The 26,922-nt window shown below is 35.6% G+C and overlaps 5 protein-coding genes across 11 annotated transcripts; 2 read left to right on the top strand and 3 right to left on the bottom strand.

Annotated features, from left to right (window-relative positions):
- On the bottom strand, window positions 1,278-3,906 carry LOC109721429. The gene is made up of 4 exons (XM_020249068.1): window positions 3,876-3,906; window positions 2,699-3,766; window positions 1,751-2,424; window positions 1,278-1,672 (listed from the first exon to the last, which is right to left on the bottom strand). Exons 2-4 carry the CDS (start codon window positions 3,563-3,565, stop codon window positions 1,573-1,575), a joined length of 1,641 nt encoding a protein of 546 aa, XP_020104657.1. The 5' UTR covers window positions 3,566-3,766; window positions 3,876-3,906; the 3' UTR covers window positions 1,278-1,572.
- On the top strand, window positions 5,636-9,120 carry LOC109721428 (COBW domain-containing protein 1). 2 transcript variants are annotated; one of them, XR_002219221.1, is made up of 11 exons: window positions 5,636-5,851; window positions 6,152-6,369; window positions 6,575-6,689; window positions 6,849-6,938; window positions 7,105-7,269; window positions 7,368-7,487; window positions 7,723-7,833; window positions 8,409-8,490; window positions 8,558-8,643; window positions 8,776-8,824; window positions 8,932-9,120. XR_002219221.1 is itself a non-coding variant. In XM_020249067.1 (10 exons), the coding sequence occupies exons 1-9, from the start codon at window positions 5,687-5,689 to the stop codon at window positions 8,617-8,619; spliced, it is 1,128 nt and encodes a 375-aa protein (XP_020104656.1). In that variant the 5' UTR covers window positions 5,636-5,686; the 3' UTR covers window positions 8,620-8,643; window positions 8,776-9,059. The 2 variants fall into 2 exon arrangements, 1 of the variants encoding a protein (XP_020104656.1); XM_020249067.1 differs by having other exon boundaries at window positions 8,776-9,059.
- Window positions 9,192-11,677, bottom strand: LOC109721427 (UDP-glycosyltransferase 83A1-like). Its single transcript, XM_020249066.1, has 2 exons — window positions 10,867-11,677; window positions 9,192-10,197 (listed from the first exon to the last, which is right to left on the bottom strand). The coding sequence occupies exons 1-2, from the start codon at window positions 11,348-11,350 to the stop codon at window positions 9,287-9,289; spliced, it is 1,395 nt and encodes a 464-aa protein (XP_020104655.1). The 5' UTR covers window positions 11,351-11,677; the 3' UTR covers window positions 9,192-9,286.
- On the bottom strand, window positions 16,492-18,716 carry LOC109721426 (UDP-glycosyltransferase 83A1-like). Its single transcript, XM_020249064.1, has 2 exons — window positions 18,197-18,716; window positions 16,492-17,578 (listed from the first exon to the last, which is right to left on the bottom strand). Exons 1-2 carry the CDS (start codon window positions 18,678-18,680, stop codon window positions 16,668-16,670), a joined length of 1,395 nt encoding a protein of 464 aa, XP_020104653.1. The 5' UTR covers window positions 18,681-18,716; the 3' UTR covers window positions 16,492-16,667.
- On the top strand, window positions 21,306-26,553 carry LOC109721424. 6 transcript variants are annotated; one of them, XR_002219219.1, is made up of 11 exons: window positions 21,306-21,648; window positions 22,681-22,765; window positions 23,434-23,475; window positions 23,598-23,766; window positions 24,647-24,699; window positions 24,919-25,149; window positions 25,221-25,255; window positions 25,399-25,424; window positions 25,527-25,573; window positions 25,987-26,074; window positions 26,187-26,553. XR_002219219.1 is itself a non-coding variant. In XM_020249062.1 (9 exons), the coding sequence occupies exons 1-8, from the start codon at window positions 21,362-21,364 to the stop codon at window positions 25,534-25,536; spliced, it is 912 nt and encodes a 303-aa protein (XP_020104651.1). In that variant the 5' UTR covers window positions 21,306-21,361; the 3' UTR covers window positions 25,537-25,573; window positions 25,987-26,036. The 6 variants fall into 6 exon arrangements, 3 of the variants coding, with proteins under 3 accessions (XP_020104651.1, XP_020104652.1, XP_020104650.1); XR_002219218.1 differs by lacking the exon at window positions 25,221-25,255 and having other exon boundaries at window positions 25,399-25,573; XR_002219220.1 differs by lacking the exons at window positions 25,399-25,424; window positions 26,187-26,553 and having other exon boundaries at window positions 25,228-25,255; window positions 25,987-26,032.

Below are 26,922 nucleotides of genomic sequence, written 5' to 3'. Positions count from 1 at the left end.
TGTTCCTGCAAAAGTTCAAAGTTATGCAGAATTGTCCCTACAGTTAACATCCGTTAGTAAGCTGTTAATTTTCTAACAGTGGATTCGTGAAATGACAATTTTGCCCCCACAAATATATCCCTCCAAAAGTCCTAACTGATAAATATTTGCAAAAATATCCTCGCAAAAATACAAACGTGAAATGACAATTTTGCCCCCACAAATATATCCCTCCAAAAGTCCTAACTGATAAATATTTGCAAAAATATCCTCGCAAAAATACAAACGGTCATATTTGTTCTTTATAAGTGAAATGTCCATTTTGCCCTCACAAATATATCCCTCCAAAACCCCAAATAATTAAGAAAGTTGTACATAAATGACCCCAAAATCCCCAAAAATGACCCTAACGGTCATATTCTTCCTCTATAAATTTATCACTCCATTGCAACATTTCATACATCTCTTTTTTTGTTCTTTTCTCCTTTATTCATACACTATTTTTATTCTTCTCTTATTTTGATCAGTTAGATCCCAGCAATTTTTATTTTTTAATCTTTTTTTTCTCCTGTAAATTTTTATGATGAGTGAAAGATCAGCGGATTCTTCTTCGAGCAACCAAATCCCCAAGTGTGATTGCTTTAAAACTTGTAGAATATGGGTTTCAAAGCAACCGCACACTAGAGGTCGTCGGTTCTATGGATGTCCAAACTGGGGGGTAAAACAATTTCTTTTGCATTATCTGCAGTATTTAACCCTAACTTTTACTCATTTACTAATTTTTAGTTTTATACTTTACAGAGTAATGAGCACTGTAATTACTTTGGTTGGATTGATGATTTACACCACAATACTGTTGATTTGAAATACCAAGTACAAGCATTTCAAGAAGCAGTGGAGCATCGTATTCAGAAGTTAGAAAAGAAAACTTTATTTCTACTTAAGCTGCTTGTAGGATTAGTATTGGTTAATATCTTGTTTAACTTGGCAATGTAATAAAATGTGAGTGATAAAATAGTAATTCTTGTACTTGTTGTAATGCATTAGATAGTGAGTGACAAAACAGTTTTATTTCTACTTACATTTTGTAGAGTAATGAAAGCTTTGAAAAAAATCTGTTCTACAAAGTATCCGAAGTCAATATTGTTCCATACAAACATAATATCCACATTCAATGTTATTCCATACAAACATAGTATCCACAGCTCTTGCATCAAGTTTCATATCCATTCAAATCATTATTTTGCATACAAATCATCCAAGGGTCGCAATCATTTCATTTCAAGTATTATCTATTCAAACCAAAACAACTGCTATTCAAGTTTCAAACCAGTACAAAAATTGTTATTGCATCAAGTTCCATTTCAAGCACCCACTCTTTCAAGCATCAAGTAGACCAAATTCAAATCAAAATATTGCATACAACCATTCAGAGGCTGATTGCACTTCAAGTACCCACCAGTTCAAGTAACTACCAAAATAAGGCTATCACTACATACATTCAAATCTACCAACATAAGACTGTCACTACATCCATTCAAATCTACCAAAATAAGGCTTTCACTGCCATTGCATGTTTGTCTAAACCAAATCTTAATTTTCTAGACTACCAAGTGCATCAATTTCAGAAATAGTACTTCCATCTTGAGACTGTAAGTATCTTGATCTCGATGCTACCCTCTTTCCTCTACGCCTGCAGTTTTTATATAGTTAATTTGGTAGTAAAGACAATAAATTGAAGGAAAGTGAACATTGTTAGTCACCATATTACCTTTTGCCACTACTAATACTTGTTTGAGATGGTGGTTCAGAGTGCGGATCCCCTGCTTGCTGATTCTCTGCTTGAATTGGTGCTCTAGAGTGCTGATTACCTACTTGTGGTGGTCCTGTAGGCTGTTGATTCCCTGCTGCAGCAGGCTGTTGATTCGCTGCTTGAGATGGTCCTGCAGCAGGCTGTTGATTTGCTGCTTCAGATGGTCCTGCAGCAGCCTGTTGATTCACATCGACAGGGTTCTTGCATGTTTTTGCACGGTGGCCTAACTTATTGCATCTTTTGCATCGATGTCTCTTCCTGATTGCCATCTCATCCGATGCTCTAATTCGCTTGTTTCGAGGTCTCCCAGCTGGCCTTTTTAAAATAGGAGGTAATACACGAAGACCGATATCAATTTTTACCCATTGATCACAACTGGGTAATGGTGCAATAGAACTAGCATAGGCCTCCTTATATTTGGCCACCGTAAAATATGGGTGCACATAATTTTCCCACTTTTCATGTTTTAATTTACCTATTACTGACATTGCATGAATGCATGGCACACCTTTCACTTGCCATAACCTGCAGCTACACTGCATATCATGTAGTCTCACCTCAAACCTTGATTGCGGTCCAATAACTTCTGCTGAAAATTCATCACTCCATAACACCTCATATTGACCCAAACCCTAAAATTGTGAAGATAGATAGCATAAATCAGTGTACTGCATTAGACTTAGCTTAAAGGTAAAGAAAAAAATCAGTAAAGTAAACTGCATTAGATAGCATAAATCAGTGTACTGCATTAGACTTAGCTTAAAGGTAAAGAAAAAAATCAGTAAAGTAAACTGCATTAGATAGCATAAATTAGATAGCATAAATAGGCCAAAGTAATTAAACTATAGCCTAAAGGTAAAGAAAAACTCAGTGTACTGCATTAGAGAGTATAAATCAGTGTATTACCTTGCTTATATTGTTTACATATTTGAGAACCGTTGGTACAATTTCTGAATCCCATTTTCTTGCTCTATTTCTTCTATCCTCCATCTTAACCATTATTTTTTGGCGGATAGTATCAAGCATATCAATCAGTGGTCTATGCCTATCATTAGATAGCCATGCGTTGAATGATTCAAATATATTGTTAGTCAAGTAATCACACTTAGCAATGGTTCCGAATTTACTTCGACTCCACAAATAACTGTGGTTTTGCCGCAAGTATTCAAATGCCATCGGATTTGCTTCATACACCTTAGCGATGCTAGTTTCGTAAACATTAGGTGTATATGCTCTTGCTGCAGCCCACAGTGAGTCTCTATAGCAGTCCCCACGAAATTTTTTCTTGAAATTGGCATAAAGATGGCGCATGCATTCTCTATGTTCAACTCTTGGATATACAACTTGAACGGCCTCATCTAAGCCTTTTTGTCTATCTGATGAGAATACAAGGCCTTCGAAATCTCCTATGGCTGTCTTCAACCCATGAAGAAACCATTCCCAACTATTCGAGTTCTCCGACTCCACAACACCAAAAGCTACTGGAAAAATTGAGGAGTTTCCGTCAATACTTGTGGCCGATACCAAAACTCCTCTATGCTTTCCTTTGAGATGGCATCCATCTAATGCAATGTAAGGTCTACATCCATTGAGGAATCCTTGTATGCATGGACCAAATGCAAGAAAAACTCGCTGAAAATGATACTCTCCGTTAATCACTTCCAGCTTTACCTCCACGTGGCTGCCAGGATTTCTTCTCACAATTTCCTCTTTAAAATCAAAGATTCTTTGATACGAATACTCCCAATGCCCATGAATCTTAGACAATGCCATTTCTTTTCCCCTAAATATCTTGGAGTAGGTCAAGTCCACGTGATATTTTTGTTGCAGTCTCTTCCGCAGTTCAGATGTAGATATATCTCCTTCCAACCGTAGCCACCCAATAACCCTATTGCACACCCACGATTGTGTTGCCACTTTATTCCGACACCTATTGGCCGACGTGCATGTGTGCTCTCCTTGTAAAGTCTTCACCTATCACGTAAATGTTAATTAGACATATCAGCAACTTTCATTTATAAATGAATGATACTTGAAGTGCATTAAAGAATGAAAAGTAAAAATAGGATAATGTTGGTATTACCTGAAAGACTAAGGAATCTTGAAGTCTAGATGCATGGATTCGCCACTTGCAATTAGATTTTGCGCACGTTGCAGTTACCCTCAAAAGATCACTTTTTTTTAGGTTATACTCAAACTCATTTAGTAGGGCAAAATGAGTCAATGCATCTCTAAATGAAGATACATTTGGATATTTTGCTCCTACTTCCATAATAGGGTTATTCACATCATATGAAAATGTTTCAACAGGATCCATATTATCCTCTACATCAGAGTCATCAGTATTAAGAAGACGATAGCTATCTTCACTTAACACTGCATCTGATTGACCAGCTGGTTCTTCAGCAACTTGACCAACATCTTCACCAAATGATTCACCAATATTTTCACCAATATCTTCACCAACTACTTCTTCAGCGACTTGACCAACATTTTCACCAATTGCTCCTCCAATATCTTCACCAACACCTTCACCAATACCTTCATCAACACCTTTACCAACACCTTCACCAACACCTTCACCAACTGTTTCTTCGGCAACTTGACCATCATCATCACCTTCACCACCTTCACTAGCAATACCCACAATATTATCAACAATCATATAAATGTTGCCCTCTTGTGTCGGAGTTTTCTCACCATTATAGTTTAATGGAATGCCTCGCGACTGAATGGTTATAAAAATTTCTACTTCTTTCATGTCATTGTATATAGAAAACATAGCCATCAACTCCTGCTCAGAGATTACTTGAATGAATTTCTTTGGCTTAACATTTCTTGCTATATACCATACACCAATATTCTCCGTAACACTCCAATCCCATAGTGATCGTACATCTCGACAAAATTCAAACAGATTATAACCATCAAGATCTATCATCAACGAATGCTTCTTACCATCACAATATCTCAATCCACATGCAGTTTTTACTGTTTTAAAATACCCAGCATAATTGAACTTCACTTGAAAAAAACCTTTCTCCTCCATATCTGGTATCAAACTTTCACTATATAAACAAAATAAAATACAAAATGACTAGGTATTATACTCGAATGCTCTATAAAAATATGTCTATATACATCTAACTTGGATTATTCAAGCAATACATATTTCCCAAATACATACTATAGTACTACTTCTTGAGACCAAAATTATTTTAAAATTAACCTAAAATATAAGAAATTGTTTCAAAAACTAACAATCAGATAGACCAAGTTTTGAATTTATACTATGTAATGCACTCACCTTGCTCTCATTGAAAAAAGAAGAGCATTACACCTCGGTGATGAATATGATGGATAAAACCCTAGTAATGGTAGATCTAAAGCTAATATAAGGGAGTGAGAGGAAGGGGAAGAGGAAGATGAGCAATAAACCTCGTTGTTGCCCGAGGAAGACGAGCACTAAACCTCCTCGATCGCGGGCGCACTCCTTGCATCGCTGTCGCTCTCCTCGCGCGGGCGGAACACCTGAGGGCTCTCCTGGCAGTTCCAATCAATTAGGGTTAAGGGCCCACTATGGTGGTTAGTTAAGTTAATAGAATATAACATAAGAGGGGCAAAATAGTCAATTCATTTTATTAACTATTCATGGTTAAGTAGTTTAACTGTGGTTAACAAACTTTCTCTAACAGACTCTAACAGTAGGGACAATTCTGCATAACGTTGAACTTTTGCAGGGACAACTTATGTAGTTTTCATTTTACAGGGATATATTCGTAATTGACTATGTTTGCAAGGACCTGCATGCATTTAACCCCCTAAATAAAATACACCTTCGGCTCGGGGAAAAAAAAAGAAAAAAAAAGAAAAAGGACACGTTCGGCTCCGTCCATGGAGGACGACGAGGACCCTCCCCTCGCAATCCGAATAGAGGACATCCCCGGCGATAGCCCACCGGAGGCCTCCTCCCGGCGACCGGATTCACCGGCCGCCGCCGGTGACTCTCCCGTCGGAGTCACCGTCATCACCGGCTATCTCGGCGCCGGCAAATCCACGGTCTCCTTCGATCCCTTCCCTCAATTAACCCGTGGCGACTCCTCCTAACTCGTGCTCCCCTTTGCTCTGAAATTTTTGTCTAGTTCATTAATTAATAGCTTAATCTTTTGGCATGATGTTTGGATGCATGAATATCTTCTACATTTCGTTCATAATATGTTCTATTCGAGATTCCTGTGAAAATTATGGATAGTAAAATCTTTAAGGAAGCAAAAGATAAGTACAATCATGCTAGAATAAGTAATTACGACATCCAAATAGGTCCTTTGCGTTTTTTCCGACATTTTTTTTGTTTTCCAGCTCGTAAACTACATCCTGAACGCGCGACACGGGAAGAGGATCGCCGTGATATTGAATGAGTTCGGGGAGGAGATCGGCGTGGAGCGGGCGATGATCAACGAGGGAGAAGGCGGCGCGCTCGTGGAGGAATGGGTCGAGCTGGCGAACGGGTGCGTTTGCTGCACCGTAAAGCACAGCCTTGTCCAAGCTTTGGAGCAACTCGTGCAAAGAAAAGAGAGGTAGTGTTTTGTTAAAAGCGAAATTCGAGACGCGGCCGTTTATCTCCAAAAGCAATTTTTTGTTCCAACCCGGTTGGTTAGTGTCTAAAGTTGCGCGGAAACGCGCAGCGTACAATCTCGTGTTGCTGAAGTTGAGGAGAACGAGATGAAATCCGGCGTTGCCGATAGAGATCGGTTACTAATTTATATCTTATGTCTTTGTTAGACTTGATCACATATTGCTAGAGACGACAGGCTTGGCTGATCCGGCTCCCCTCGCGTCAGTTCTTTGGCTGGATGATCAGCTTGAATCGGAAGTGAGACTAGATTCTATCATTACGGTGAGTTGGTGAACACAATGCCTTTTGGGTCATTTGGATGAGAGGATTCCAAAAGATATTAATGTTCTTTTTGCGATTAAAGTACGTTAACTTTACGCAATATTTCTTTCAAGGAGAGTGCGGTTTTCTCAGGAACTTATCTTCTGCTTTTTCAATTAGGTCGTGGACGCTAAGAATCTAAAGATGCAACTTGACGAGCACCGTAATTCCACTTCGTTCCCTGAAGCATTTCTTCAAATTGCGTTTGCGGTAACTTATGCGTTATCTCCTGTTGCAATATTATGAATTCTCGTGCCAAGTTGGTGATTGTTTGCCCCGAGTACTATTTAATCTCTTTATAGATCATTTCAGTTATTGCTTTGTATTCGAATTCTATGGATTCAGAGGCTTATTTCTCTTTATCCTTCTTTGCTAGGATGTTGTTATTCTTAACAAAATTGACTTGGTTTCTGACCGAGGTCATTTGGAGGACTTGGAAACTGAGATTCGTAACATTAATTCTCTAGCTACTGTGATCCGTTCTGTCAAATGCCAAGTTGATTTACTGAAACTATTGGATCGACAAGCATATGGTGCAAAGGTAAATAAAGTCATTCCATCCATCTCAGTTGCATGTTTCCTTCCTATTTTCTAACTGTCAAGGGAAATTTGTGTTTTTTTTTCCGGCTTATTTTGCAGAATCTAGCTCATCTATCAGAGCTTCTGGAAGATGGAAAATCCTTGCCTTCCAGTAGCCGTCATGATCATACCGTGAGCAACATGTGTATTTACGAACTGCAACCTGTTGATTTGACTAAGGTATTTGCTCTTCGCAATTGTATATTGGGAGTCCCGATTTCTTTATGTAGTGTTCGAGTCATCAAGAAATTCCCTGTATTGGATATATTGCGCAAAATAGTTCCACTAAGTTCGCATATTTTAATTGAGGAAGTTAATCTAAGTGATGACCACTTCACAGAGTTTCATTATGCATCCTTGGAGTCATGTCCATGAGTCATTTTACGTGAATCTTCGTGATTTTGGCTTCTTACAGGTTCGCTTGTGGCTTGACGATCTTCTTTGGGAAAAGTCATCCAATATGGATGTTTATCGCTGTAAGGGAGTTCTAAATGTCCACAGCTCCAATCAACTTCATACTTTACAGGTTATCTTCTGACTCCGATACAGCTTTTGCTGGATAATATTCGCCTGCCTCTGTAAGAGCAATAGTTTCGTTAGATTTAGATGTTATTATGACTGCGTAATCATGGGGCAGTTACATGTGGCCGTTCTTGTATTTACTGATCAAATGTGGAAAACATGGAAAATCTTGGATTGAGAATTTGAAAGGCTGCTAATAATTTCAAGGGAAGAAAGAAAGAAAACCATAAAGAATGAAATGATTTTAAAAAAGCAAAAGCTGGAAGTTATGTGGATATTGTCCCAAAGATGGACAATACAGGAGAGTAAAGATCAGAAAGTTAAAGCAGATAAATGAACTATTCCTGTGTGGAAAGCAAAACAGAGGAAAATCCTTTGAGCACCGAGAAAATGACGGTGTTACTCGCACAAAATTAAGAGACCATTTGATCATTGGTGAAATTGTTCAACTCAGAATTTCTATTGCTACAACAATATTGTTTTAAAGATTTTGTGAAACTAAACATTGCTGCTTTTAGTCTTAGGCAATTATGTATTTGATCTAGGGTGTAGTTGATAATATGATCTATTTTCTTACAGGCAGTAAGAGAAATTTACGAGGTCGTACCAGCTCGAGAATGGAATCAAACTGAGAAGAAAATCAACAAAATAGTTTTTATAGGTAAATCTCAAAGAACTTATCACAGAATTCTTTTCTCACTCAGCAAACTCATTATATTCCATTGCAGGTCGTAATTTGGATTTGAACAAACTCAACGACTCTTTCAGAGGTTGCACAGTAACAGTGTAACCGTACTTGCTGCTTCTACGGGCGGTAAGCTAGAGGAATTAAATGACCTTTTTTTTCATTGTTAAACTATCACTTTTGATTCCTTTTTTTTTTTTTTTCTAGGTTGCACTAGGCTTTACTTAATATTGGTTGATTGTTCTCTTGTTGTACTTGTAGAATATTCTCACCTTTCATGAATTGGAGGTGTGATCAAATGCCTTGCATGGTATGTGCCACAAAACAGAATCAGCTCAAGTGATTTTTTTTTAATTATATAAGTAATTGTAGTTCTTTTACTTGTTTTTCTGTGTTTTTCTTTGTTATGGTTGTTAGGCGCTTCGAAGTTGTTGTAGGTAGTTCTGCTGAGGATTTTCTTTTCTTCTAATGAATGTTGGACTTGTAATTTTCATTCTAAAATGAATCTTAATCTGATCAGTGCTTTGGCCTTTTTCTTGCATAAACTCTCATGCTGGTTTTCCTTTTCATGTACGAATATTAATGCCATTATATCAAATTCCAGAATTTTTTTTTCTCTTTTGAGAAAATATTAGCAAAATGCTTATTTAAGATTTCATATCTGCAATGAAACAAACTTGCTGCCAAATGAACCTAGACATTCCAGTCTCACATACGAATAATTGCAATGGTACTTTGTTCAACCTTTTGCTTGGCACAAATGTGCACACCCTCATTCCTCATCTTTTATATGAGCATTTTCACTTTTCATAGCTTCGACAAAGGTATTCAAGTTCTTGAATGAAGACCCCTCTTTCTCCATGCTCCTATTTGCCATTTCCTTCAAAGTCCGTGCCCTTGCCATTATCCCATCGTCCCCAAGCAACTCCTCTAGCCTCGAACTGATATGCTCACTTGTTATGATCCCACTCTCGCCAGGCACCATCTTCAGCCCAACCCTCCAAACATCACAAATGTAGGTTTGGTTGGCGAACTGGTCCCCGAAATATGGCCAACATAGGAAGGGCACCCCATTCCTGACCCCCTCCATTGTTGAATTCCATCCACAGTGGGAAATGAAACATGCAAGGGAAGGGTGAGCCAATACCTCTTGCTGAGGAGACCAACTCACTATCCTTCCTCTTCCTCCGAGACGATCTTTAAAGCCGCTCGGGTACGCATCGCTTGTCTTTTCGGTGAGGTCGGGCCTCACGACCCATAAGAACGGCCTGCCCGACGTCTCCAGCCCGAGCGCGAGCTCTCGGAACTGGTTCTGGTCGAAGATGGTCAAGCTCCCAAAGGCCACGTAGATGACCGAATTCTTAGGCTGTTCGTCGAGCCACGACATGCACGTTGTGTCCTCCGACCAGAAATGTCCCACGGGCTTTCCGAGCTGTAGGCCCGTGAGTAACGGGCCAATAGGGAGAACGTAAGGAGCGTAGTTGAACGTCGGTGACTCGAGTTCTTGAAATGAGTTGCAGAGTATGAACTCAGCTTTCTTGGTTGCTCGACAGTTGGCATTCATATAGTGGAAGATAAGTTTCTGTGCTTCGTCACCGGCGTTGACGTTCCACGGGAGACGAGCTGTTTCCATCAGGGGCATGCCGTCGCTCAGTTGAAATGTCGATTGGCTCTTTGGAAACCCTAGAAGAAGTCATGATTAATCATTTGCTAGCCAAGTACATTTTAGTGGAAAATATAGGGAGAAGGGTCTGAATTGAGAGGATGTTGAAATGTTGATATCAGAACAAACGATGTCCTTTTCGAAACATAATGTCGTATTTCTAGCCAGAATATTTATTAGATAGGGGTAATTTCTTTTATATATCCCTAAAATATATCCATCTTTCAAAGATACCTAAGTTTTCAAATCTAACCCTCAGGGAAGAAACTGACACTGTTTCAAGGGCAAGTAAGACAATATCCAGAGGCAAATTTGAAAACAAGGGTAAATCAAATATATACAAAGTTTTATGGGGCAAATAAGATATTGTCTATATTAGATACAGATGATCTAAATTTGAAGAATTCACTTGTCATTTCCTTTTTGAAGTGTAGTACCTGATGTCTATCAGTGTATTTGCAAATGAAACATCGACTAAACAGCTTATTCTATGATCTTGTCCCCAATTCTTTTTCTCCTTTATTATCTCTCAAATGATGACTGATTATGAAATATATTCGTATGTTCATGTTCAAAAAGGCAATTTTTTTTTTTTTGTAGCATTGCTAGGGTGGATCCTATTAAGTGTTATTAACAATTAAGTTAAACTAACAAAATTGGAAAGAATGCAATATCTTTCATTGTCTTACCTTCTTCATCGATGATACCGTCATCTATCAACTTCGGAGTGCTCATTATCAAGGCCAAAATCGCTGCGCACATCGGCCAGAACACGACGCAACAGACACCGAGCTTCTCAGCAATCTCAAGAGCCCAAGCCATGTTATGATCAACTATCACGCAGGTAATCTTATTACCACCACAGTTCTCGTTGTTCTTTCTTATCACTTCTTCCAGGCTTGCTGGCATGCTCTTGTGCAGACCCTCAACCAGCCTCCCCAGGTTGTTGCGGTCTTCGTCCGGGGCCAACCCGTCGGGGACCGAAACATGACGAACTCGGTCCGATTCGAGCTCATGTTTCCCCAGGGCGGCCACGATTCGGCCGTGGTCGAACTCGGTGTTGACAAAGGTGATCTCGACGCCTTGGTCGGCTAAGCAGTGGGAGAGTTCCATGAGGGGGATGACATGGCCTTGTGCCGGGAATGGTAGGATGAGAGCATGAGGAATGCCCATAGCTAGCTACTACGCAAATCTCAGTGAAAATGAGTGGTGGAGTATATGCTCGAAAAAGCCAATGGCTGCTGGTTTTTATAGTAGTTAAAAGGTAGCAGATGCCAATGAGCTGTCGATTTGTTTTGCCTACTTGCAATTTTTATACAAGTGTTATTTAAATTGAGCCTGTCTACAGCTACTTTTGTGATTCAGAAGTTTATTTCTATTTGACTTTGAAAAAGAAATTTCCATGTCCTTAATGAAATGATTTGTTCGATGAACATTTTTGTTTTATTGTTTTTCTCCTTTGTGCGCTTTGATATTGTAAAACCTTGCGGAGGGTAAATGAGCTAAAATCCGAGCAATTAGGTCCATGTATGAAGAGATCAATCTTATTATTAAAAAAAAAAAAATTTGAGGTCGAGATAGTTTGCGTCATTTCCACGCATAATAATAATATCTATATCTATATCTTCTATATCTATATTTTATATTAAATAATGTTATTTTGTGGTTGGATCACATCAAGCCACCATTGAAGCAGTGCCCATTAAAGTACTAGCCAACGGAGCATTGTCACATGCTTGATAAAGTTTTCGATATGCCGTTGCATCTTAAACTAACTATAAAATATTCATCAAAGATAAATTTTTAGCAGTATAATAAAGTATTATTTAAATATTTTATATATATATATATATATATATATATATATATATATATATATATATATATAGAATTGAGCTCCTATACTTTTAAAAATACAAAGTCATTGGTGCTTGTAAGTTTTCGACCCTTGGATTAAAGGATGTGCGGTTACGATGATGTGGGCTCTCTAGGGTTGAATGGGTGGTTGGTTGAATAGTATAATCTAACGGATAAAAATGATCAAAGGCAGAGATCTAACGGTAAAAAATTTACAAGCACCAACTGTTTGATACTTTTACAAGCACCGTAGCCGGACTCTATATATATATATTTTATTTTATAGTATTAATTATTAAATATTTTATTAATCATATAATATTCTGCATAATGTACGAAAAATTAGAATGCAACAGGTGCAAGCAAAAATTTCTCATCGCCTTTCTTTTGGAATTATATGTGTACCAAACTAAGTATTTTCTGTAACAGATGTATTTATGTGCATATGCCATATACTCAACACCTTTTAAAGATTTTAAAATTAATTTATTAAACATAATTTAAATTGATTTAATTTGTAAATAAGTTATATTTAATTTTTTTTGGATATTAGAATATTAGTCATTTAATATAAATTGCATTGTATGGAGTATCAATATGCACGAGAAGAATATAATCGTTTCTTCTTCTCTAATAAATTTTAACAAGATAACTCACCTATTCTTCAATTTAGAATATGTCATTCAACTTCAACTTTTTAGTTAAAAAAATTATTGTTAGAATAGCTGTCAAAACTATAAAATTTGATTAAATTTTTAAATAAAATTATTAAAATAATTTAACCCCTATAAATATTGAAAGTAAAAAGAATATTAATTGAAAAGAAATAATTTTTATAATGTACATAAGACTATTTTCTTTCGATATAATTTTTTTGTTCTTAAAATTTTAATATATATATATATAGGGATAGGGCTATTATATTCTAGATCTTTTTGTACTTATAAGTTCTCGACAATTGGATGAAGCAATATACGGTTAGAATGATAGTGCTTCCCTAGGGTTGAGTGGGTAATTCGTTGAACAGTATGATTTAACGAATGGAAATGATCAAAAGGGGTAGATTTAACAGCTAAAAACTTAAGAGTACAAAAGAGCCTATATAGAGTCCGGTTACTATACTTTTATGAGTGTAGGTTCTTTTGTGCTCATAAGTTTTCGACTGTTAAATCTGTCCCTAAGGTTAAAGTTGGTGATTGATTACATAGTATGATTTAATGGATGGATATGATCAAGCTGAAATATTAATTATCTATTGTCGCGAAGCGCGGGCCGGCCCTACATAAGTCTTATATTAGGGGGTTTTTTGCATTTAGCCCCCTAGCAAATTTTTATTTTAAAAATAGCCCTACCAAAATTTAATTTGCAAAAATAGCCCTGGGTCTGCCACGCAGGCGCCACATCAGCGCCACACGGGCAGGGTCGGGGCCAGTGTGTTAAGTTGAATACGGTGAACCATTCACCGTGTTGGTATTTCTTTTTTTCTCTTTTTCAAAAATCCGAACCCGAACCCGAAAATCAAATTAAAATTCAAACCTGACGGATTTTAAAAATTCATACCCATATACATATCCGACCAAAAACTCAAAACCCGAACCTGAACCCAGCTGGTTTTAAAAATCTATACCGTTAGATGAAGATTTAAGGAATAAAAATTATTAAATATTTTATATATTGTATATAAATAAATAAAAATAAATTATGTATATATATAATTTATTCGGGTTTGAGTTCGAATAATATTTTGGATATCCATATCCATTGACATCCCTACTCCCTATTCCACTTTTTAATATTTATATTGCAAAAAATACGTACTATTTCTAAACACGGTGAACCGTTCACCGTGTTTAGACACGGTGAATGGTTCGCCGTGTTTAACTTAACTACCGCCTTCAGTCCCGCCTGCGTGGTGCTGACGTGGCACTTGTATGGCAGGAACAGAGTCATTTTTGTAAATATAAATTTGCTGAAATTATTTTTAAAAATAAACTTTTTCAGAGGTCTTTTTGCAAAAAGAACCCCTTATATTATGTTTGCGAAAGAGGGTATTAGGTGTGGCAAAATGCGATCCGTCCTGGTTGACCGTCCCAGTCCAACCGGAAAAATAATCAGATCCGAATACGTTTTGTTAAGAATATTGGATCCGAACAAATTATGTTGTTCGGACTATAAATCTGGATCGGACGCAGATATTAAAAGCTCAAATTCAAATAAATGGAATCAATGATCTATTTCCCTATGATTATAATATTTTTATTTTGAATACACGAATTTTGGATTTACATTCTTATTTAATACCTTTTTTAAAAAAAATTTGACTTAAAAAGTTTTTTTTTTTTTGAGGGAAGCTTTTTTGGCTTATAGTTGGATTCAAATCTGGATATAATGTGCTGTTCCAAATCAGATCTAGGTTTGATTCGAATCCAAATCCGGATATAATGTGTTTGTTTGAAATTCATATCTGGGTTTGATTCGAATCCAAATCCGGATATAATGTGTTGTTCGAAATTCAAATCTGGGTTTGATTCGAATCCAAATCCGGATACAATGTGTTGTTCGAAATTCAAATCTAGGTTTGATTCGAATTGAGTAAATATTTATTATCGCTAATTATAAAAGTTATCTAACCTGGTTTTGATTTGACTCGAATTTTTGCTAATTTTTAACATAAATGACAGGTTACGAACACTCAAAAATTTCTATAGAAGATATTCATATTATAAAGTATTTTATTATTTTTATAAAAAAAATTTCGTGATGAATGGATGAGAATTATGTGATTAATAATCATTTGGTTGCGATAATCATAGAAAAATTCTAAAATGCAACAGTTATATTGCTAATGTGGTACTCCAACCAATTAAAAAGCTCTTCTAAGATTCACCGATCCCATCATAATTTTTTCAAAAAATATTTTTATTATACTTTTTAAAAAATAATTGATTAAAAATAAATAATATGATGTAAATATTACACAATAAACTTTCTCGCCAGCCCTGCGCCTTTTGTCTCTTTTGGACAAAAAAAAAAAAAAGTCATGTCATAAATGGGCCATCAATAAAACGCCACGTAGCTCAATGATGAGCACTTACACTGTGCCTACAGGATTGGGATTTAGGCCCTATTTTGATGCATAGCTAAAAAACTCCATAAAATTTTAATTTTATGATTTTGGTCTAAATAAAATACGGAATTCTGTAATTACAAAAAAATTCCACAGCTTCATTTTTAACCTGTTTGGATACAGATTATACAATTCCACAGTATTTATAACAATTAAATTTCTAAAATTTTAAAATTCAAAATTCAAAATTCAAAATTTAAAAATAAAAATTTAAAAATTAAAATTCAAAATTCAAAATATAAAATTAAAATTTAAAATTAAAAAATTAAATTATGATTTTATGTTTTTAATATTGAAATTTGAAATTTGGTATTGTGAAATTTAAAATTTGAAATTTGAACTTTAAATTTAATTTAAAGTATCCATTACTTTAATTTTAAATTAAAAATTATATTAAATTTTAAATTTTAAATTTAATAATTTACTAATTTAACATATTTATAAATTTAAAATTTTAAAATTTAAGTTTAAATTTAAATTTTGAAATTGAAAATTAAAATTAAAATTAATTTAAAGATTTGAAATTGAAATTATTTGAAATTTGAACTTTGAATATTTGAATTTGAAATTTGAACTTTTGAAATTCTTGAAATTTGTAAAGTTGAAATTTGATTTTTGAAATTTTGAAATTTGAAAGTTTCTAATATTCTGAAATTTGAAATTTTGAAATTGAAAATTTAACTTTTGAAATTTGAAATTTGAAGTTTGAAATTTGAAATTTGAAATTTGAAAATTAGAAAGTTGAAAGTTGAAATTTGATATTTGATATTTGAAATTTGATATTTGAATTTTTTAAAATTTGAAATTTAAAATCAAAATTAAAATTAAATTTTAAAATTTAAAATTTTATATTGAAATTTAAAATTTAGAAATTGATAATCTTTGGAAGCCCAAAATGGTGGAATTTTTTTCCTTTGGTTAAAGTGGATTGTAAGTTTACTCCATTTTTTGGAGTATAGTATAACTATACTCCAAAAATTACATAATTTTTTTTTCTTCCAAACGCTTCATAGAATTATTTTTTTACCGGCGTAGCATAGTTTAACTATGCTATGGTTTTAGAAGTATCCAAACGGGGCCTTAGTTGAAATACTTCGTACTACCATCAAAAAAATCAAAAATCAATAATCAATAATCAAAATGTGCTTATGCCTGTTTTCCCCTCTTTTGAGAAAATATTAGCAAAATGCTAATGTAAAAAATTTCATATCTGCAAAGAAACAAACTCCAACTGCCAAAAGAACCTAGTCATTCTTTTTTCTTTTTTCTTTTTTTTGAGAGATAGGTAGCACGTTACTCGCTTCGTTTATTTAATTTAGAAATAAACTTAACTATAGATGTGAATTAATTAGAATTCAAACTTGGGACCTGCGATATCAACCACCAAATCGTTTGCCACTTGCTCTAGAAACAGCCGGTGAACCTAGACATTCTATTACGTCTCACATCCGAATAATTGCAGTGTTACTTTGTTCAACCTTTTGCTTGGCACAAACATGCATACCTTCATTCCTCATCTTTTATATGCGCATTTTCACTTTTCATAGCTTCGACAAAGGTATTCAAGTTCTTGAACGAAGACCCCTCTTTCTCCATGCTCCTATTAGCCATCTCCTTCAAAGTTCGCGCCCTCGCCATTATCCCATCGTCCCCAAGCAACTCCTCTAGCCTCGAACTGATATGCGCACTTGTTATGATCCCACTCTCGCCGGGCACCATCTTCAGCCCAACCCTCCAAACATCACAAATGTAGGTTTGGTTGGCGAACTGGTCCGCGAAGTATGGCCAACATAGGAAAGGCACCCCATTCCTGACCCCCTCCATTGTTGAATTCCATCCACAGTGGGAAATGAAACATGCAAGGGAAGGGTGAGCCAATACCTCTTGCTGAGGAGACCAACTCACTATCCTTCCTCTTCCTCCGAGACGATCTTTAAAGCCGCTCGGGTACGCATCGCTTGTCTTTTCGGTGAGGTCGGGCCTCACGACCCATAAGAACGGCCTGCCCGACGTCTCCAGCCCGAGCGCGAGCTCTCGGAACTGGTTCTGGTCGAAGATGGTCAAGCTCCCAAAGGCCACGTAGATGACTGAATTCTTAGGCTGTTCGTCGAGCCACGACATGCACGTCGTGTCCTCCGACCAGAAATGTCCCACGGGCTTTCCGAGCCGTAGGCCCGTAAGTAACGGGCCAATAGGGAGGACGTAAGGAGCGTAGTTGAACGTCGGGGACTCGAGTTCTTGAAATGAGTTGCAGAGTATGAACTCAGCTTTCTTGGTTGCTCGACTGTTGGCATTCATATAGTGGAAGATAAGTTTCTGTGCTTCGTCACCGGCGTTGACGTTCCACAGGAGACGAGCTGTTTCCATCAGGGGCATGCCGTCGCTCAGTTGAAACGTCGATGGGCCCTTCGGAAACCCTAGGAGAAGTCATGATTAATCATTCGCTAGCCAAGTACATTTTAGTGGAAAATATAGAGAGAAGGGTCTGAATTGAGAGGATGTTGAAATGTTGATATCAAAACAAACGATGTCCCTTTCGAAACATAACGTCCTATTTCTAGCTAGAATATTTATTAGATAGGGGTAATTTCTCTTATATAGCCCTAAAATATATCCATCTCTCAAATATTCCTTAGTTTTCAAATCTAACCCTCAGGGAAGATTTGAAAGCAAGGGTAGATCAAATATATACAAAGTTTTGAGGGGCAAATAAGATATTGTCTATATTAGATACAGATGATCTAAATTTGAAGAATTCACTTGTCATTTCCTATTTGAAGTGTAATAGCTGAGGTCTATCAGTGTATTTGCAAATGTAACATCGACTAAACAGCTTATTCTATAATCTTGTCCCCAATTCTTTTTCTCCTTTATTATCTCTCATATGATAGCTGATTGTGAAATATATTCGTATGTTCATGTTCAAAAATGCAATTTTTTCGTAGCATTGCTATGGTGGATCCTCTTAATAAGCGTTATTAACAATAAGTTAACTAACAAAATTGGAAAGAGTGCAATATCTTTCATTGTCGTACCTTCTTCATCGATGATACCGTCATCTATCAACTTCGGAGTGCTCATTGTCAAAGCCAAAAGCGCCGCGCACATCGGCCAGAACACGACGCAACGGACACCGAGCTTCTCAGCAATCTCAAGAGCCCAAGCCATGCCCTGATCGACTATCATGCAGGTAATCTTACTACCACCACTGTTCTCATTGCTCTTTCTTATCACTTCTTCCAGGCTTGTTGGCATGCTCTTGTGCAGACCCTCAACCAGCCTCCCCAGGTTGTTGCGGTCTTCGTCGGGGGCCAACCCGTCGGGGACCGAAACATGACGAACTCGGTCCGATTCGAGCTCATGTTTCCTCAGGGCGGCGACGATTCGACCATGGTCGTACTCGGTGTTGACGAAGGTGATCTGGAATCCGCGGTCGGCCAAGCAGTGGGAGAGTTCCATGAGGGGGATGACATGGCCTTGTGCCGGGAATGGTAGGATGAGAGCGTGAGCAATGCCCATAGCAACTACTATGCAAATCTCAGTGAAAAATTAAAGAGTACGTGGTAGAGTATATGCTCAAAAAACCAATTTCAGCTGATTTTTATAGTAGTTAAAAGGTATCGACCGCCAATGAGCTGTTGTCGATGGCGTGGAAAGCAGGAGTAGTCGGTCTTGTTTTGCCTACTTAGAGCTTTTACAAAAGTATTATTTAAATTGAGCCATCTACAATTATTTTTGTGGTTCAGAAATTTATTAATACTTATATTACTGTATCAACCTTCTAGATGCTGACCAACTGTTCTTAGAGCAAGTGGCAAAAAGCTTAATGGTTGGTATCCGAGATCCAAGTTCGAATCCTAGTTGATTCACATTTCCAGCTAAGTCTATTTGTAAATGAAATAAACGAAACGGGTAGCATGTTATCTATTTTTTTTAAAAGAAAAAAAAAAACCTTCTAGATGCTGAGTAAATTAGGTACAAAGTGCTTATCGGTATTATAGGCTTTTTATTTTTTTAAAATTTTTGTACTTTTTTATTCCGCTCTTGTTAGCAGCCATCGTAAGCACATCCTTGTGATCTCTGTATATCTTTCTTGTTTTGATTGACTGATTCCGTCTTCGACAACTCATTTTGTCCAGCCATTTCGTTGTCCTTTCGATAAATCTTTTTTGTTTTATTGTTTTTCTCCTTTGTGCGCTTTGTTATTGTAAAACCTTGTCGAAGAGTAAATGCACTAAATCCCGAGCAATTAGGCCCATGTACCAAGAGATCAAATTTTATTAATTGAAAAAAGAAATATTGAGGTCGAGATAATTTGTGTCATTTTCACGCATTATAATAATATCTATATCTATATTTTCCATGTTTACATCTATATTTTATTCTATATTATTAAATATATTATTTCGTGGTTGGGTCACATACCAAGTAGAAATTCAACGGTATGATTCGGAGCAATTTTCAAAAATCTGAACCCGAACCCGACTCAAACTTCAAGACCCGAACCCGACGAATTTTAAAAATCTATATCTAAATCCGAACTCCGACAAAAAATCCAAAACCCGAATCCGAACTTGAACCCGAAAATTTGAACCCGAAACAATTATTTCTTTTTTCAATATTTCAAAATATTATATTAAATTATAAAATTTAAAATACAAATTCAAATATAATATCATATATATATATATATATATATATATTATATATATATATATATATATATATATATATTATATATATAATATAAAATAAATTTGGATTCTGGTCGAGTTCGATTCGGATCGGTACAGTAAAATTTATATCCGAATTATATCCGTCGGGTTTTATTTTTGATATCCATATTCAAATCCATATTCATTTAGCATCAGTTATATTCGCTTCATTCGGATTCAAGTTCGAATAAAATTTCGTGTATCCATGCCCATCAACATCCTTACATCAAGCCACTTGTGCCCATTAAATCACTAGCCAAACAGAGGATTGTCAATGCTTGATAAAATTTTCCATATGCCTATTGTATCGTAAATCGACTATAAAATATTTATTAAAATAAATTTTAGCAGTATAATAAATTATTTAAATATTTTATATTATATTATATGAAATTATATTTTATTTTACAGTATTAATTATCAAATACTTAATCAACCATATAATATTTTATGTAGTGCATGAAAACTTAGAATGCACCAGATACATGCAAAAGATTTCTCATCTCCTTTTTTTTGAAATTATGTGTACCAAACTAAGTACTCTCTATATCTGATGTATTCATGTGCATACGCCACATACTCAACACCTTTTTAATAAAAATTTTAAAATTAATTTATTAAACATAATTTAAATTAGTTCAATTTGTAAATAAGTTATATTTAATTAATTTGGGATATTAGAATATTAGTCATCTAATATAAATTACATTGTATGGAGTACCAATATACACCAGATCAATATAATAATTTCTTTCTCAAAAAAATAATAATAATAATAATAATTTCTTCTTCTCTAATTAATTTTAACAAAGTAACTCACCTATTCTTCAATTTAAATTAAGCCCTTCAACTTTAACTTTAGTTAAAAAATTTATTTATAAAATAGCTATCAACCATACAAAATTTGATTAAATTTTTAAATAAAATTATTAGAATAATTTAACCCTATAAATATTAAAAGTTAAGAAAATAGTAATTTTAAAAATTATTTTTTATAATATACATAAGACTATTTTATAAATTATTTTTTTGTATTTCGTTCGATATTTTTTTTTTGTTCTTAAAATTTTAATAACTATATATATATATCTTAATAGGCAAAGTGCATCTATACTAGTGATTATATTTGTGATAGCGGGTATTAGGTGTTGCAAAATAAGATCCGACTTGGTTGATCGTTGTAGGCCAACCGGAAAAATATCATATCCGAATATGTTTTGTCTGGAATTTTGGATCCAAACAAATTATTTTTTTGGGACTAAATCTGGGTTGGAGACACACATTAAAAATTCAAAAGGTATAAAAGTATTTTGATCAATTTATTAAAAATTTGGACCGAATTTGTAAAATAAAAAAAGATGTCTAGTTTTGCAAAATCTCAAAACTTGTGGATTTTTATGCAAATTAGCCTTTTTTATTTTTGTGAGGGAAAAAAAAAAATGGTCGCAGTCGCGGTTCGTCCCCGCTAGAGTAACGAGCGGGGCCATGGAAACTGTGGAGGCGACTCCATCGTACGAATCGAACCCTAAAAACCCTAACCCTAGCTCTCCGTCCCCGTCCCCCTCCTCCTCGCCGTCCACGTCCCCCTCCTCCTCACCGTCGCCGTCGCCATCGCCGTCGCCGTCGCCGTCGCGGCTATGGAGACCCGCGGCGCAGAGGAACCTCCGGAACCAGTGGCCGAAGCTCCTCGCGAGCAAGGACCGGTGGATCTCCGCGGCGTCGCAGGGGAGGTCACACGCCACCGCCCTCGTTAACGCTTACCTCTCTCGCAAGTGAGTTAGGGTTCACCGATCCCTCGGGCTTTTAATGATTTTGTGCTCGCATTCGTTCGTTCCCTATCAAAGTAAAACGAACCGAAAAATTATTTTCGGTATGAAAAAAAAATCTTTTGCTTTTTGGTTCAACGTAAAAACATCTTTCCGTAAAAATTTCTTTACGATCGGATTTGAGGAAATATTGAAATTTTTTACTTTTTACTATTTTTCGACAGAAAACGAAAACTCATGCTGGTTAAATTTTTTTTCATTTATTTTTTTTTCTACAGAACCAAATAAATGTGAATTATTTTTCTTTCAACCACACAAATGTTGATGGAGAACTACTTTTTTTTTTTTTTCTAAATCACTACAAAACGTAATATTTTTTTTCACCGAATTTTTTTTTCACGAAAAATTATTTTTCACGGTTTTACGTTGAACCAAATGGATTAGATAAATATGTATTGAAAACCCCTTCAGCTATCGGCCATTCTGATATAGGTCCTCAACTTTAGGTAGTTAAGTTGGAATTTTTTGTTAAATAAATTCAGTTGCTCTACTAGCTACTAGTTGTTAATTTTTTTCCCCCAGTTTAATTGGCTCAAAAGTTATTAAAATCACTAAATTTGATGGAATCACCAAGGAATGTGATAAAATTCATAATTCAATAAAATCTCTCAGTTCAAAAGGCCAAAGTTGAGGAAGTGTCAATAGGAAAAAAAAAAAAAAAAATTAAAGCTGAGGGAGCCATTTCAAAAGTTGTTAATTTTTTTCCCAGTTTAATTGGTTTTAAAAGTCATTAAAATCACTAAATTTGATGGAACCACCAATGAATTTGATGAATTTCATAATCTAATATAATCACCGAATTCAAAAATTCAAAAATAATTAAGTGTCAATAGAAAAAAGAAAAATTCAAGCTGAAAGATCCATTTTGCCAACAATTGCATTTTTCACTTCTCTTATGTTATAATACCTAGGGGGTAGATTGTTTATTGTATTTAAATTATGGTTTATATGCGGTTTTTGATTGGGTCATGTGGTCAGATATATGCGGGACATGGATTTGGGCGTTCTTAAGGACATGCCTGAGATTTGCCAGAAGGCTTGTGAAAAATTGAGTAATAAGCAGGTAAAAATCTCTAGAACTCAGGTGTTGTGTCGTTAATATTGGATTTTGAACTAGTGTTGTAGAATGTGAGGACTATGGATGCTGCAATTTTTCTTCTCTTATGGCTACGCGCACACTTTTGCAGTAATAATGCTGCTACATTTGTGTTTTGTGGAACTATTTCATTGGTTGAATTTGATAGTTTGGACAATTTTGTGAATGTTTATTTACTTTCGGGCTAATCATAAACTTCGCCCATAAAATTTCGCATCAATGTCAGTTTTGCACTCCTAATTTAACTTGTAACAATTTAGTCCCAGAATTTTTCCCTGGAGAGTCATCAAGTCCTTTTGGTACATTATAATCTGAAAAAGGCATACCACCAGTACTTCGTGGAATATTTCTTTACTAGAATCAAAATTCTGTGGACAATATTGAAAACTGACAGACTGCAATATTACATTATTAAATTAGAAACTCTGGGGATGAAATTGAAATCAGAGCAAACTTCAGGGAATAAATTGTTACCGCTGCTTACTGTATACTTTTTCTTGACTTGATGCATGGAATGTTTATTTCTTCTTGTTAAATATTGTTACATTTAGCCCCTAGTTGCTCAAATTTTATGATATAATGTCTCTCTGCTTGATTGTATAGAACCTGACTTCCTTTCTCTTTACCTTGTTCAGATGCTGTGTCGCGAGAAGCTTTTATTATCTTACAAGGATATGGTATGCCTTTTTGCAGCCATCTTATGTTTTTTTCCTTTTTTTTTTTTGGTGGCTCCATCTTAATTGGGATAATGATGAGTTTTTACTGATGATTGGATTCCTCATCTGGCCGGTATCCATAGGTCCTTGCAGTTTCTGACTTGATTAAAGTATCTGGATCCATGCGGTGTTTCGTCAATTCATCTACGGCTAGTCCGATTCTTCAATTTTCTGATCATTCAGTATATAACAATGATTCTGGAGACGGTGGAGGAGTTCCTGTTTTCTTATTATTTTCTGTCTCAGATTTTGGTAAAGTTTTGAATAATTTCTCATATTTATGCCAATACTGTAAATTGAACTACTACTACTGTAGGAATGACTCAAAATTGATATTGCATTCAAGTGAAGTTCATTATTTCTTTTGCTCTTTTCTGTTTGATTATGGCTTTCTTAATCCTGATGAGGTCGATGGTGTGTAGTTTTCTTTCTTCTGTTCTTTCTTTGCTTCTTTTATTTTTATTTATTGTTAATTAGTTAATAGTGTTCTCAGTCTTGACAAGACTGCTGGTTCCTATTAGGAATTTTCTCATGTTGCTCCTTGCATCTGATCATTGTGATCTTCTTCTCGGGAAGAACAGAACTATTGCCATGTCATAATTGGTGCGACTTGTCATTGTTTTTCAAATGTTGAAACTTGAAAGATTGAAATCATTTGCTAACCTTGGAAATCATGTGATTAGGGAGAAAAGGCAATATGTTATTTGATGTAAGCAGATTTTCATAAGAATCCTCAAATAATTAAAACACAGCATCCTTCTGTTTTTATTTTTGAGTTGGCTGTGTGCATACTACTCAGGGAATGAAAACTTCTGTAATTTTTCCAGTGTCTATATTGAAAATGTTTACATCTTTGAAACTGTGTCGTGACTTGTATCGTATATTTCGAAAGAGAGTTTTTCTACTTGTATGTTTGCTATGTTCTAAATCAGTTATTTCTAGTTCCCCTTACAAGTACTTAATCTTGTGTCACTTGAATTAACAATCCGATTTTATAAAATTTACCCTTTCTTTTACGCTTCATCTATTCTTTATTTATTTTGAAATCTTTGATTATGTGAAATGCATGTAAGTAGAAACGACTGTATTTCAGACATTAGCAAAATTGTTCTGATCTGTGACATTTCTCCAGAGAAACTAGCGCAAGAGCTTGTCGAGATGTTTGTCTTAGAGCTAACTTTGAAGGTAGAGACATCAACCCTTGCCTAAAAGTAAAATTGGTTATTTGCGTATTTGGCTTCGAAAGAACTTCTGGTCTTTAGGTATCTCCTTTTTGCACTCTTATTGTGTTTGACTATGCTGCATATTGAACCTGCATTGGTTTCGGTACCTTCTTGTTGGCTTTCAAAGGCTTTCTTTCGATTTACCGATTCCTTAATTTGTGTTTGTTGTTGGCATTGTTAGCGATTGCTTGTGGTGGAGCTACTCTCTCTTAGCTGTGAGGATGGCGCCGACCGAACTGATTCTCTGGAATGGTCAGAGGAGCTCTTCCGTGGAGAATTTGATCAATTGAGAGCGACTGAGCTTCACTCTGAAGAAAGCTGTCAGCTGCTAGCTCCACAAACAAAAGATTGGGTGTCCAGAATTTCCGTGACTGAACTGGCAGAACATTCTATAAACCGTGAAATTTTACAGGTACGCCATTCACATATTGCGACATCTATAAGCCTTAATCTTTATATTTGTAATAATTTGGTTCTCTCTAGGAATCAGTCTTAGGCCATTGGTTTTCTGATGGCTGGTACGTCTTTATGTTTTCCTATTAATTTGTCTAATTTCTTTGTCTTTTTCTCTAATTTGCATTATTGTTTCTTTGAATATTTACCCCTAAGTACGCCGCGTGTATTTACAATTTTACATGATATGCATATTATCTACCTATAGGTGCATCATGGACAAGGCTTGTTTAGGCACTGTGGCCGACTCTACCCAAATATAAACCAATTTATTCTTTCTGGATTTTACTATTTTCTTTACCATGAATCTTACTGTTTGTTTGGTTTTGGTTACAGGTGTACTTAACCACATGGTTTGCCAATGTCAACTTAAATATGAGCAGGTAAAGAATCTACAGATATTAGGATGATATATTTTTTTTTGTTTTGCATCTTCAATTAACTTAAGCTTTCTTTTTCTTTTTCTACCTCGCTATTCGTTTCGAGTCATATCCATTAATTGTTGATGCGTTGAATGTTATATGTAGCCAATGGCTGGATTTCATGAGATTCGAGTTTATAGGGCTTAGTCTTCTGTTTGCAGTTAGTTCAATTTCGGCATTAGCTGAGATGGTCGCCCTACCGACCAGAGAGATTATTAGGAAGTTTTAACTGATTCGATCTTGTTTAAACACCAGTCTCAGTTTTCATTTTGTTTGTCTCTTGTTTGGCTAATCACTAATTTAATACCGTGTTGTGGTGCCCGTTTCATTGAGGTAAATCAGTACGAAATGTAACGGCTTTTCTACTCCTTCAGGATTGACGAAATATTTGCAATTGTTGAAGAAGAAATTCAAGTCAAATTGTTGTGAAGCTCTCAATCAGATGGCAGATACATGATATAGGTATGGAAGATACATAACTTGAGTTCAGTTTATCTATTTTCATCTCTTTAGATAGATTTTTAACAGGATATGAAATCATAATTTTTTGCAAGTTTCTGATATTGACACACAGGTATCTCACGTAGAAAGCCCATGCTTCAATCTACATATACCTGCGAGCACCCTACTCATCAATTTTGCTGGGACGTGATAAAAAAAAGGAGTATCGGATTGGGATCTTCAAACAACAAAGAAATTTTGGCTTATTTATGACCTTTTGACTTATCTTTGTCGTCGAAAGTTGATTTCGTGTTCAAGATTTTGTTGCCTCTTGCTGCACATTGGCTGCGGCTAATTGTAAGTAGACAAAGTCATCTGATCCTATAGTTCAGTCAACTGTTAATGATTTGTAGACCAAACTCAAAAACATATCTAAGTGCTTCAAAGTGGGATTCACAGGAAGGATCTTATGAATGAAAGCACCATCAGTTTCAGTTTCAGTTTCTGCCGTGTATTTCTTTCTTTCTATAGCCCTTTGATTTCATAAGAGAGGTCTAAACCACTCGATCCAAATCCGAATTGGACGGAAGCTGATATGATTTGTGATGGATCGAGTTATGACAACAGCATAGAGTTTTTGCGTGAAAGGACTCGAAAACATAAAATTCTTACCGACTGTAGCAAAAGAGTATGACTAATAACCGATTTTACAGATCATATATGGCACAATATGTGTTCTAATCAACTGAGCTATTGCGGGAAGCTCTATTAAATGGTTTGTTTCATTTGATTAAAACAGTAGCCTTTTCAGACCTGTCTATAGTATAATTTTGCGGTCTTTGAGCTCCGATTCTATCCATATACTGCAG

Source organism: Ananas comosus, linkage group 15 (assembly GCF_001540865.1).
Source record: "Ananas comosus cultivar F153 linkage group 15, ASM154086v1, whole genome shotgun sequence".
NCBI classification, from domain to species: Eukaryota; Viridiplantae; Streptophyta; class Magnoliopsida; order Poales; family Bromeliaceae; genus Ananas; species Ananas comosus.
Note: the sequence above shows the minus strand (reverse complement) of the source record. Positions and strands in the feature narration are given on the sequence as shown.

Excerpts from the sequence above, each read along its gene's own strand:
- LOC109721429 (XM_020249068.1), bottom strand. The coding sequence starts at position 3,565 with ATGGCATTGTCTAAGATTCATGGGCATTGGGAGTATTCGTATCAAAGA. Across the intron at positions 2,425-2,698 it reads ATGTAAACAATATAAGCAAG|GGTTTGGGTCAATATGAGGT; the intron begins GTAATACACTGA and ends TCACAATTTTAG. Across the intron at positions 1,673-1,750 it reads AGTATTAGTAGTGGCAAAAG|GCGTAGAGGAAAGAGGGTAG; the intron begins GTAATATGGTGA and ends TAAAAACTGCAG.
- LOC109721428 (XM_020249067.1), top strand. The coding sequence starts at position 5,687 with ATGGAGGACGACGAGGACCCTCCCCTCGCAATCCGAATAGAGGACATC. Across the intron at positions 7,488-7,722 it reads AACCTGTTGATTTGACTAAG|GTTCGCTTGTGGCTTGACGA; the intron begins GTATTTGCTCTT and ends GGCTTCTTACAG. Across the intron at positions 8,491-8,557 it reads CAACAAAATAGTTTTTATAG|GTCGTAATTTGGATTTGAAC; the intron begins GTAAATCTCAAA and ends ATTCCATTGCAG.
- LOC109721427 (XM_020249066.1), bottom strand. The coding sequence starts at position 11,350 with ATGGGCATTCCTCATGCTCTCATCCTACCATTCCCGGCACAAGGCCAT. Across the intron at positions 10,198-10,866 it reads CGGTATCATCGATGAAGAAG|GGTTTCCAAAGAGCCAATCG; the intron begins GTAAGACAATGA and ends GACTTCTTCTAG.
- LOC109721426 (XM_020249064.1), bottom strand. The coding sequence starts at position 18,680 with ATGGGCATTGCTCACGCTCTCATCCTACCATTCCCGGCACAAGGCCAT. Across the intron at positions 17,579-18,196 it reads CGGTATCATCGATGAAGAAG|GGTTTCCGAAGGGCCCATCG; the intron begins GTACGACAATGA and ends GACTTCTCCTAG.
- LOC109721424 (XM_020249061.1), top strand. The coding sequence starts at position 21,362 with ATGGAAACTGTGGAGGCGACTCCATCGTACGAATCGAACCCTAAAAAC. Across the intron at positions 23,476-23,597 it reads TATTATCTTACAAGGATATG|GTCCTTGCAGTTTCTGACTT; the intron begins GTATGCCTTTTT and ends CGGTATCCATAG. Across the intron at positions 23,767-24,646 it reads ATTTTCTGTCTCAGATTTTG|AGAAACTAGCGCAAGAGCTT; the intron begins GTAAAGTTTTGA and ends ACATTTCTCCAG.